Source organism: Pempheris klunzingeri, chromosome 20, assembly GCF_042242105.1.
Source record: "Pempheris klunzingeri isolate RE-2024b chromosome 20, fPemKlu1.hap1, whole genome shotgun sequence".
In the NCBI taxonomy this organism is placed as follows: domain Eukaryota; kingdom Metazoa; phylum Chordata; class Actinopteri; order Acropomatiformes; family Pempheridae; genus Pempheris; species Pempheris klunzingeri.
Genome location: NC_092031.1, coordinates 9,701,995 through 9,713,554, shown reverse-complemented (window position 1 = coordinate 9,713,554; position 11,560 = coordinate 9,701,995). Strand labels below are relative to the sequence as shown.

At 42.5% G+C, this 11,560-nt stretch overlaps 2 protein-coding genes across 3 annotated transcripts; both read right to left on the bottom strand.

Annotated features, from left to right (window-relative positions):
* Positions 1-87: 87 nt before the first annotated feature.
* Positions 88-3,558, bottom strand: LOC139220018 (7-methylguanosine phosphate-specific 5'-nucleotidase-like). 2 transcript variants are annotated; one of them, XM_070852056.1, is made up of 10 exons: positions 3,472-3,558; positions 2,891-2,965; positions 2,671-2,769; positions 2,362-2,431; positions 2,159-2,205; positions 1,891-1,976; positions 1,712-1,801; positions 1,109-1,271; positions 612-812; positions 88-522 (listed from the first exon to the last, which is right to left on the bottom strand). In XM_070852056.1, exons 1-10 carry the CDS (start codon positions 3,472-3,474, stop codon positions 406-408), a joined length of 951 nt encoding a protein of 316 aa, XP_070708157.1. In that variant the 5' UTR covers positions 3,475-3,558; the 3' UTR covers positions 88-405. The 2 variants fall into 2 exon arrangements, with proteins under 2 accessions (XP_070708157.1, XP_070708156.1); XM_070852055.1 differs by lacking the exon at positions 3,472-3,558 and having other exon boundaries at positions 2,891-2,971.
* Positions 3,559-5,451: 1,893 nt separating this feature from the next.
* On the bottom strand, positions 5,452-10,729 carry klhl11 (kelch-like family member 11). The gene is made up of 2 exons (XM_070851759.1): positions 10,162-10,729; positions 5,452-7,443 (listed from the first exon to the last, which is right to left on the bottom strand). The coding sequence occupies exons 1-2, from the start codon at positions 10,722-10,724 to the stop codon at positions 5,859-5,861; spliced, it is 2,148 nt and encodes a 715-aa protein (XP_070707860.1). The 5' UTR covers positions 10,725-10,729; the 3' UTR covers positions 5,452-5,858.
* Positions 10,730-11,560: the final 831 nt, after the last annotated feature.

Genomic DNA, 11,560 nt, shown 5'->3' with positions numbered 1-11,560 from the left:
ACAAACACTGTTATTTATACTGACCTTTTAAGAGGTTGCTGATTTGTTTTCAGAAGAAGGGCTGCAGGTATATAGTTATGCATTTGAAATAAGACGATCTATATTGCTGACTTGTGTTAAGGTGGCACATTGCTGGTGCTACCGTTTCTATGCACAACCTAATTTAGATCTTTGGACTAAATACAAGTCGAAACACAGAGAGTGTAAACAGAAAGACATCAGAGTAAAGAAAAAAGTAAATGTGTGATTTGCACTATTAGCCACTCTAGTGCAAGCAGTGGTCCAGTTTCAGGCTCTGTTTTGAGGTAAGTGATGACGTGTGGCTGTCCAGCATGTAACATTGAGTGATCAAGTCCATCTGTGTGTGTGTGTCGTCATAAAGTGCCCGGTTCCTCCTTGCACATCTTACTTGTCACCTGATGATGTAATGTATCTGAGGATGGCATTCGGGACGTCCATGGTCTCGTCCTTCACCAGCACGATGTCAAAGGAGTTGATGTAGGACTCTTTTCTCTCTTCAACCTGGGAGACAGAGACAGTTAGAACCTAATTTCTTGTGTTGATAGTGTGTCGATATAATTTAACGCATGATATATGTACATTAGTCTGACCTGGTCGTTGAGGAAGCCAATGGTGAGGAGGTTCTGGTGCTCCGACACCCCGTCGGCCATGGTCAGGTCCCCTAAAGAGTCACCCAGCAGCAGCACGTTGGGTCGACCCTGCAGCTCTCTGAGGCCAGCTGCATGTGACAGAGCACCTTCCCTCTTGTTGAAGGTGTGGATCAGTTGGCCTTTGAAGGCTCGCAGGACCCCCTTATTTACAAAACAATGTTCAGTTAGAGACTGAAGCTAGTGGAGTAGAATCATATATATTAAATCGGTGGTAATGTTGCCCTAAAGGTGCACTAAGTAAGTAAACTTTTACTGATCATTATTGGCAGCCAAGAGAAAATGTAACATAATAAACAGAGATAAAAAAAATAAGGCCCATGTTTATCTCTTAAACAGCTACAGTGGATGATATTAGCTGTCTAAATATTATGCGGGACATTTCATACAATAATGCACGTGATATGAAATCCCTGTAAAGCCGGGGTGGTCAAACTCACGCTCTGGTCAAAGTCCATGTAGTTGGAGATGACGCGGATGTTGGGATGGAAGACGTGGTTCTGTCGAATCACCTCCTCCAGGACATCTCCGACGCCCGCCGAGAAGATCAACAGAGGGACCTGCTGCTCCTCCAGATGGTCAAAAAACACTTTGTAGCCGTCCCTAAAGAAATCACACACACCGCCCATTAGCCACAAGAACCAACGACCATAGTTTTCAGAATAAAACAAGAGGTTAGATTGGTGTTCAATATGATCTGAAGAGGAAACATCTGAAGTGAGAAAAAAATATTTAATTTTACTTATTTCCATCTATTTTAACCAGTAAAATCATTGTAATGTTTTCACCTCAGGTTTTCTTTGTGCATGACAATGAAATAAAATTCAAGTTTCTTTGTTCATTACACATCACTGTGCACTCCAAACACTCAATATAATACTGTTGTTACTGATTTACTTACTTATATATGCATAAAATCACATCTTGAGCAAAATACATTATTACATATAGTTATTACATTTGTAGGCGTTCTTGATGTGTTTTTTCTCTCTCTAGTACCACAATCCTGCATAAATAATATGAAATTTGAGCATTGTGTGTACCTGAGCATGGCCCTGGATTCCCTGACAGCCTGTCCCAGCATGTCCTTCCTAATCCTCTGGTTTATCAGCAGCTCATGGACTTTAGTCCACCTGTAGGGAGCAGCATAAGACAAATGTAAATCAAAATTATATTGAGTAAAATAGACAGGGATTATTATTTACATTAGTTTGTTTCTCACCACTCCACCATGAGAGGCAGCTTCTCCTCTGTAGTCCTGCAAGGGTCAATCTCTATGGGATAGTAGGTGCTCAGCAGCTCCCTCATCTACAGCGGACCAAGAAGACATGCTGAACATATACTTACAGAAGTGATGTAGTGATGGGTGCAGAATTACAGACCAGCGTACAACAAAACAGCTACAGTTACTAAAGTGGGAGCAAGTAAAGAGTAAAATGGACTCATTATCTTTTGAACTGTACACCAATAAATGACTGTAGCACATTTACCTTTTTAGTGCAATCTTCATTGATCAACAACTGGTTATCCAGGATGTCTGCAAAAACAAAGGAAAGGAGGTTTCAACAAGATATTCAGACAGTCCATTAATAAATCTAATGATGAAAATGTGCAAACTCTACCACATCATAAGAACACGATTTGGCACAGATGCAGATAATCTTTTCCAAGAGTCAGTTATCTGTTTGCTTACTGTGTGTGGTGGGCACTCTCCTGCCGTTGTGGGCGAATCTGGTCAGTGTCATATCAAAGTCTGAGATTACCTGAAGGAACATGACAATTTAGAGCTGAAGACATCAAACTTTATCACACAGCAAACACGCAAACCCATAAACTACAATTTTCTATCATTCTATCATCGATAGCCTGGAATTAATCAGTCAAAATTTATATTACTAACAGATAAAAGGTTAACCACACAGACTCAGTGTGACCTCAGTATATCCAGAAAAGCCTTGTGTTCTGGTGTCACTCCTGCTGAAATGAACCACAGTCCACTCACCTGCATGCTGCCTGCACCGGCTCGCTGCATGGCATGGATCGTGTCCTCCACTCTGCTGCGCTCTCTCATCAGCACCGAGCACTTGGCCAGCTCTGGGATCTGAGCAGAAAAGAGTTTAGAAATAAAAACAGACACTTTATAACAACAGTTATACTTACTTAAACATGTATTGTTTCTGAAATTAAGCTTTCATTGTCTTTATTCAGGAGAGCTTCCTCACCTCTGTCTTGGTCAGCTGGTGCCAGATTGCCAGGACAGTCCGCACCGGTGTGTAGATCCAGGGAATATGGTATATCTGCATGTAAAGCCAAGGGGATTATTACTTTAAATATAATGCTTTATTTACATTTAGTTGCTGTGTACGTTTTCCTGGCCATAACTGTGAATTTAGTACTTTTGGTATTTTTGGGATGAGCAGTGTAATCCAGAGGTTTTAAATTAGCTGAACATGCAAAAATATGGTATTTGTTACAGGCAGGTATAAAATTTAACAAATGTGGAAAATACAATTTCCAATGATAGATATTACAATTTTAAATCAGATCTACTTGGCTTTAAACAACAGTGCTCTTACGTTAGCTCCAGCCTATATTAACAGTTGGCTTATGATTACACAGTTTAATGTGTTTATTCAGTGGGAGTTCAAACAATGTTCATGTCTATATACAAAAAGCCTTATGTGTGAACGGAAATACATCGTGCTTGTTGTTTTATAACCCATAGTCTGTAAATATCTTAACTTTAAGAGCCTGTTTGACCAGCTAGCTAACCCCTGCTGTGTATCTGACCGTTAAAACTCACCATTTTCAAACGGAGGATGACGTGTCATCGAGGTGTAAACGGCTTCAACAGCAAACTTTCAAAAGTGCAAAATATTAGCATACAAGCTGCGTTTAATGACTAGATAATGTAACCATTTGCGGTCGACTGCTTTGAATCACTTGTTTACATTTTGTTTGTCACACTAACAACATTCCCCCTCTTCGGCGTGGTAAAATTAAAGGTTCCGCCACACTTCAGTTCCTACATCACTGAGGGTATTTTTACGGTGGCCCTGAGGGTCAAAACACCAACATTTCACATTAAAAAAAAAAAAAAAATAGAGGCTGGACACATCTTAAAAATTAAATTGAATCAGAATAAAATAAATGATAACGACAATATTACATTGAGTCCAACAAATTACATTAGATTCAATTAAAAAAAAAAAGATTCATTTAAATTAAGTTACACACGCACACTCAAACACCTCATTACCTCATCATATTTACTATACTATACTATACTATACTATACTATACTATACTATACTATACTACATACTATATGTAGTAGCAAAATAGTAAATGCCAGTATTTTTATTTAAATATTTATATAAAATAAATAAATACATCAGCAATCAAAATAAGTTTGCTACATGACATCTGTTGAATACAATTTCAATCTGTGTGAAGTGAGCTGCCCGTCCTACTGCTGCCAACACTGGGAGAAACTGAGGAAGAAAACACAGCTGGGTGAAAGCATGTCAAATACCCAACTCAACATTAATTCACCGCAGTTGTTTTGAGTTGGTATCAGGAGGTGAACTTTGTTGCATAATTGATTATGTATGATGAGCTTCTTGTTTATGTAGAGGAGACAGAAACCTTTGAGTTTACTGCTGAATTCATTATTTATTGTAATTGTACACTTGCAGCTCTTGCACATACAAACAGAAAAGCACCACATGGACACAGGACATGTGGCCAGATGAAATCTGAATATTTGGCACTGGAAAATCATACTTCAACCAAGCTCAACTCTCCCAAGGATGAAACAGGTTTAGAACACGTTTTCTGAAACTTAGAACTGATTAAATGATTTTCATTATGTACAGCATGTTACTGGAAAAAAATATTAGGCCCACAAAGCCTAATTTGATAATTATTAACAGTTTGGCTGGAGATAGCACAGGCATTAGCAATTTCAACAGTAGTGAGAAACACGCTGAGCTCAGCAATTGGTCCACACAACACTTGTTTTGAGTCTGGAAACTGTAGTCAAAAAAACACTAGATAAAGTTTAAGTTAACATTCAAGGTCCTTTAGTGCAGACAATGCAACTAATTCAATTGTACTAGTGGGGGCAGTTGGGGTTTTATGATACAGTTCCAAACATTGAACCATAAACAAAAACTTCCTGGTTTGATGTGTTTCACACATTTCAACAGAGCAAATTCAGCAGAACAAACCAGATCCAGTCCACTAAAACCACTACACTTTAATTAGAAATAGAGTTTAGTTTACCAGGAATGACTTCTCATCATTATTACGGTGGTATTTGGTCCATCTATCAAGCTGTACGACAACCTGGGACATCAAAATAAAGTAAATCACACACTTATACATTTCTGTTGGAATGGCAAAAAAGTCTTGCGCAATCTGTAAAAACGGTTTTACTGCACATATTTCAGTGCAACACTCTATTAAGCTTATAGTTTATGTTTAATGAGGGGGAAACATATAACGACTGAACATCTTGTTCCCCGATATGTGCTTTGATTAATACTTAATTTTTGCTACAAAAATTCTGATAAATGATTGTCTACTTCAAGTGGGGCACACACTAAATACACAGTATATACGATCAAAATTTGGATATTTGGATCCCTACAGTGCAAATAAGGTGGAAAGTGGAGGTAGAAGAGAAACTAGATGCAAGTAGCAAGAGGAGTAAAAAGTTAGAGCTGATTTTTTCTCAGCTGCTTGTTACAGTAAAACCATTATTCCCACACTAACACTAAATGTAGACATCATTTACTTTGCTAGTTACATCTCAATACTCCACCAAGTTTCACAGGAAAGTGTCACTGATAGCGGTCAGAGTTTTATTCTAACTTGCAGCACAACATGTGTTGACATCATTTAGCTGTTTGACACAGACCACATAGAAAAAGCTACGCTTCGTTGTTCAGCAATGAAATCAACACTCATTTTTCACAAAATGCCACAGCAATCACAGCATCATTTACTAGCAGGATGAAAGTAAGGCATAAGCTAAAAATGTAAGGCCATCAGCAGTTTGAGCGTCATAATCTTCAACCTTTTTCCCTACACACCAGCCCCAGGTAAACCCATGCGGACATTTCACCTCGATAAAGAGGAAAATAAGATAAAAGTTGTGCGTTGAGATGAGGCAGAGTGTTCATCTCAACATTCGATTTGAGACTGGAGCTGTCTGCGCAGAGTGAGCGTGCGGCGATGGAGCTGCTGCATCTGTTGCATGCGGTCCCGCTGGCGAGCCAGGTTCTGGGGCATGGGGTAGTGCTGGCAGCCGTGGAGATACTGGTACGGGATGCGTACGTGGCAGGCTGCGGCTCGGCAGCGTGGCTGAGGTAAGGGCGGCAGCAGCATCCAGCGCTTCCTCTGGGCACAGTAATGGTAGGCCTCCTTGCGGTACTGCTTATCCATGTTGTTGCTGTTCCTCCATCCGCCAATGATGAATATGTCTTCACCCAGGTAGCAAACAGCAGCACCTTCCATGCTGAGAACCTCTGGAGGGAGGCTGTCGAGGATGTCATCGGAGATGTTTCGGCTTATTTTCTGCTGGGCGGCCTCAACCGCCACCTTGTAGCTCTTGGAGCAACAGGAAGCTGTGTGGTAGAAGTTGGTGGATGCAACAACCATCTGAAAACTACAGTAATTATCGATGAGCGGTAAGGAGTCCACTTCCTGCCACTTGTGACTCTCAGTATCATAGCAAGTGGTCACAGTGCTCAGTCCATCCTCATTGTCCATATCAACCGGGGTCCTGGCCATCACGTACACGCAGCGGTCGTCCACGCTCACCGTTTTCACATCTCGCAGTATCTTTGGTGCTGGCTCTAGATTGTGCCACTCGTCTTGCTCAGGCTCGTAGACGGTAACGTCCTTAAAGCCGGGACTGAAGTTGCCATGACCACCAATGCTGTAAAGCACGCCTTTGACACATGTGAGGCCAAAGGAGTGCTTGCGGGTGGTTAGGTTGCTGACCTGCTCCCAGGTGTTGAGGCTGGGGCTGTAGCGCTCCACCGTCTTGGCGAAGCCTGGTTCCATGGAGCCTGCCACATAAACGTGGCTGTCAGTGACTGCGATGGCGTGTCCGTCGAGGTGGTTATGAATGTGTGGCAGGTTGACCCATCGGTCCTCAGCGACAAAGTAGCCCACACACTCACTCAGATAGTCTCCACCTTCTGAAACACCACCCACTACCATGATTACATCCATGTTCTGGCAAAAGCGCGGCTGGGCTGCCGTCATGTGGGAGGCATAGGGTGCTAAATTGGCTGGCTTGATGCTTGCAAAGCTAACAGCATGGACCTCGATGGCGTCAGACACCAGCTGCCGACAAGCTGCATTGTTTGCTACAAAGGGCTCCTTTCTCACCACCCGTGTCAGGTAAGTAGGGGCAATCTGGGGCAGCCTTAAGAGCCTGAACAGCTCCTCAAAATGCTTCTCTCGCTCCTCTGCGTTTTGGTGCACCCATTTTACAATGGCCTCAAACAGCTCCTGTTCAGAATCCACGGTGATTTCTTTGTCAGACAGCCAGTCCCGCACCAGGTGAAAGGGCAGTGTGTAGAATTCCTCATTCTGGATAACTTTGTGAAAGTGTCTCCGGATCGTCTTGGCGGCTCCATTGGCCAGTTGGTCCAGGGTGTACTTGTGGGCGAGGCTGTGCACTGCCACACAGTTGGACAAGCTCAACTTCTTCATCAGAAACTCACCACAGAAGGACTTCAGCTGCACCAACAGGAACCTGTGTGAACATGTCATCATTTTCAGGTGATCTCAGTGATTAGGACACATTCAGACAGGATGAAGTGGATGGAACAAAAGCCTGCATACAGCACACAGAAACACAAGTTATCCCCTGCCATCTAAAGTGAAAACTCATGATCTGTAATGGGCCATGTAGAAACATGGATTCCCATGGTTTTCATTTAAATCTTTGCACTGGTGACACATATCAACTTGGCGTTTCTGACTTCTGACCTCTGCAATGTGGAATGCAGGTCTGTATGGCAGCTAACTGAGTTTTTCATATGCACAGTCCACCTCAAACTGCTGCTTAAAAACTATCATTAAAAGTGAAATACTGTCACACCCTTTCATTCTATATAAAGAGAGTCAATGAACAGTGATGAACAGGCCTTTTTCACAGGTCAGAGTAGGAGAAGCGCAGGTAATACTACTAACATTAACGATCTCTGTCCTCTATTGAAGTGTCCCAGTGAGTCATGACAGTGAGCAAGCATGCACAGCACCAGGAACCTGAGCCTGAGGCAGCTCAATGGAATTCAACGGTCATTAAATTTGTTATTTACACCTGTGCCTTTCATGTCCTTTACTGCCAAGAATCCTATTTTTATTTGTCAAAAACAATTTTGGAATGAATTTTGTGGTTTTAGTTTTAAGATATTCCGTCTGATTCAGTGTAGCTATGGTGGGTATTATGAGGTAAATCAATCAATCTTTATTTACACAGCATGAATTCATAACAAATGTTATCTCAAGACACTTTTCATAAAAGAGCAGGTCTAGACCAAATTACAAGTAGTAAAATTAAGGGTTCAAGAATCCCCACATGAGCAAGCACCAGACGGCCATGGCTAGAAAAAACTCCCCTTTAACCTCGGACAGTATCAGAGGTGGGCGGCTTTCTGTCAGGTTGGGTGTGGGTGACACAGGGGGGGGGGGGGGGGTCCATGTATTCTCAAAAATAATAAAGGAGGAACAGGTGCAACAACACAGCAGTTGTCTGTCACATGATAAACAGTCCTGAAAAAGATCTAATCAGGCAAAAGTGAAAGCACCTGTATGTGAGTCCTTTGACAATGAACAAACATAATTCATGACTTGCAAATATGGGCCACAACTATTCCCACTAAGTCATTTGTTAAGCAAAAAAATACACTATCTCCAGCTTCTCCAATGTGAATATTTGTTGGTTTTCTCAGTCTTCTATGTTATCAAATGAAATTTCTTTCAAGTCAGGACATAAGAAGCAGCCAGCAAGCAGCGAACGTTGGCATTTTAATTAATTAATGAATTAATAACAGTTAGTTGCAGCCCTAGATTATAAAGATCAGTGGCAGAGACAAAAATGGCCTTTGGCTGTTTTTTGGCCCATTTTCCTGCCAAATACACATTGCTGACTAAGTTCAAGTCTTGTCTAGTCAAGTTATAAGGAAAACGTGCCAAGCCCCACAGGTGTGTCAACTCCAAACAAGTCACACCTGCTGGCATAGGCACCTGAGCAATGGAGCAGGCGGAGCAGCTGCACCCAACTATTAGATTTGGGGGGTCAAATGTGTGTTTTTGAATCTCAACTTTTTGATTAGACAACTTTGCTATTTTTAAACTCTTAAGCAAGTTTGGTTCAAAATTAGTTATACAGTTTGAAGATTAATATTGAAGACATCCAAACAATGAAGGAACACATATGGTTTCTCTGCCTGCTCTATTGTTCAGGCGCCTATGACCATACCATAGCCGTACCGTGCTGTTGTTGAATTTCTTGTCTTCTTAATGTGTTTGAGACCATCAGTTTTGTTGTGCCGATGTGACACAGTTCTATACAGTGAATAGCCCTATTCGACTACTGTCAATATCCATAATATGGCAAGAACCACTCTTTGCTTTGCTTTGCTGGTGATGCTGTTTTTCAAAATGTAAGCAACACTTAACCAACACGGCTACCACAGCATACTGCAGCAACATGCCATCCAAACAGGCTTGCGCTTTCATTTGCTTTTCGACAGGACACTGAGCCCAAACACACCTCCAGGCTGTGTAAGAGCTACTTGACCAAGAAGGATCGTGATAGAGTGCTGTGCCAGACGACCTGGCCTTTACAATCACCCAACCGAGATAGTTTGGGATAAGCTGGACCGTAGTGCTCAGCACCTCTGGGAACCCCTTCAAGGCTGTTGGAAAACCATTACAGGAGACGGCCTCATGAAGCTGTTCAAAGCTCATTCAAGCAGTTTTTTTTGTTTACTGCATAATTCCATATGTGTTCTTTCATAGGTTTGATGTCTTCAATAGTAATCTACATTGTAGAAAATAATAAACTTGAAGAAAAACCACTGAATGAGAAGGTGTCCAAACGTTTGACTGGTACAGTATGAGCAGATGGGTTAAGCAGTTTCGCAATATGTCTTGGCAAACTAAAATGTATGCATTAAGTCCACTGAGAGCAGCTTTATTGGTCATTATTGAGGCTCTGTATTGTAGAAAATGCCATTTCAGGTGTTAATTAAATGAATATTTTCCTGCTGTACCTCCCCTTGCCCATCACTTATCATGCACCCCCACTTTCACCTATAACCAGGCAGGTATAATGAGGGTGCATTCAAGGTGTGGCTCATGTACCACAAGAAACCAAAGCCCGTGGGACACCTGCCCAACACTTCCTTGTATAGCCAAACGCTGTTATTATATTCACATTACATGCATAGTTTTAAAAAATCACCTGTCAGCCAGTTCCAGCACCTCGTGCACGGTTGCAGTGGTGACCCTGATTTCTCCAGTGTAAATGAACTGTATGACGCCCTCCACCGTCTCCGGGTCTGGTCCCGCCGAGGAGCTCCATTCCTTCAGCTCCACTCGCCCAGACTCAGACTCAGACTCAGACTCAGAAACCTGTCCGCCCAGCAGCAGCGTGAAGTACTGCGACGCCGCGGACAGCACCGAGCGGTGGGCGGATAAGGTCTGGACCCTTTCCCCGGACCCCCCACCGGAGCTGAAGACCAGCGTCACGTCGCAGAACAGCCCCGCCTTCCTCTGCTCGTTCTGCCGCCTGGAGAGCTCCGAGCAGTGGGCCGAGCAGGTGAACTCCTCGGCCTCCTCAGGTTCCCCGTCACCTGTTCGCGCTCCCGGTGCTCCGCCGCTCCGGCCCCGGTCCTCCGGCCCTTCGGCTGCCGCTGCCATACCGCAGGAGCAGACGCTCGGAAGCAAATTTAACCTCTGAACTATCTTCGGGAGGAAACCATGAGCGTAAACCACACACGCTAATAAACATTCAAAAACTGACATGCATGCGCAGCGTCTGCAGCCCAGCTCGGTAAACAGGAAAGCTCACTTCCGTCTTTAACAATGTTTTTTGCTTTTGTGCCAACGGCAGGCCGTCAGAGTCAAGCTAATGCCTCTGTCCACACAGGAGATACGCCTTCCCGACGCAAATACAAGAAAGTCCCACATGTTATCGATTTAATTATGTAGTTATGAGGTTTAAAACATCTTTATTACTGCGAAATTTAACTTTGTTGAAGGGATGCACCGCTTTCGCGCATGCGCGTTGTGAATTGACTGCACTTTGGCCGTTTGCGTCCTATAAATAACAAAACATCTGCTGAATAATCGATAACTTCTGCTCTAAATTATCAGTTATTTTATACATCTATACATTTGCCAGAATATGCTGAAGCATATATAATGGGTTCAGTCTTTATGAGCCACAGCCAGTGTCTGTTATCACTAGTCACGCTTATATACCGCAGAAATACATTTAATTAAGATTTAATTAAATCATTGCGCATGAGTGGACAGGTTGTTGGCCTTGTGTTGAGTCTGGGTGCTTCCAAGGGAAGCACAATAGACTTTTAATGAGTTAATTTATGTGAGTTCACAATCATTTAGAAGCTAGTTGTAGTTTTTTTTTTTTAAAACAGTGTTAGTATTTGTTACACACCTGCTATTAAATTGCCTCTGCAGTTTAAAAAGTTGACTACAGATAAGAAACTGCAGTTTCAGTACACCTAATTCGAGTCATGCCAGTGTAAGCCATATTTTACGTTATACAGTAAATATAAGTGCGTACCCAGTAATAACAGCTCATCACCTCTGTTCACACCCCAGAGTTTGACATACAA

Bases quoted from the DNA above. Each gene is read 5' to 3' on its own strand.
- LOC139220018 (XM_070852055.1), bottom strand. From the start codon at position 2,971: ATGCAGATATACCATATTCCCTGGATCTACACACCGGTGCGGACTGTC. The intron at 2,206-2,361 runs GTAAGCAAACAG...TTGTTTTTGCAG, and splicing joins GAGAGTGCCCACCACACACA to ACATCCTGGATAACCAGTTG. The intron at 523-611 runs GTCAGACTAATG...TCTGTCTCCCAG, and splicing joins TTGGCTTCCTCAACGACCAG to GTTGAAGAGAGAAAAGAGTC.
- klhl11 (XM_070851759.1), bottom strand. From the start codon at position 10,724: ATGTCAGTTTTTGAATGTTTATTAGCGTGTGTGGTTTACGCTCATGGT. The intron at 7,444-10,161 runs GTGATTTTTTAA...ATGTTCACACAG, and splicing joins GTGCTGGAACTGGCTGACAG to GTTCCTGTTGGTGCAGCTGA.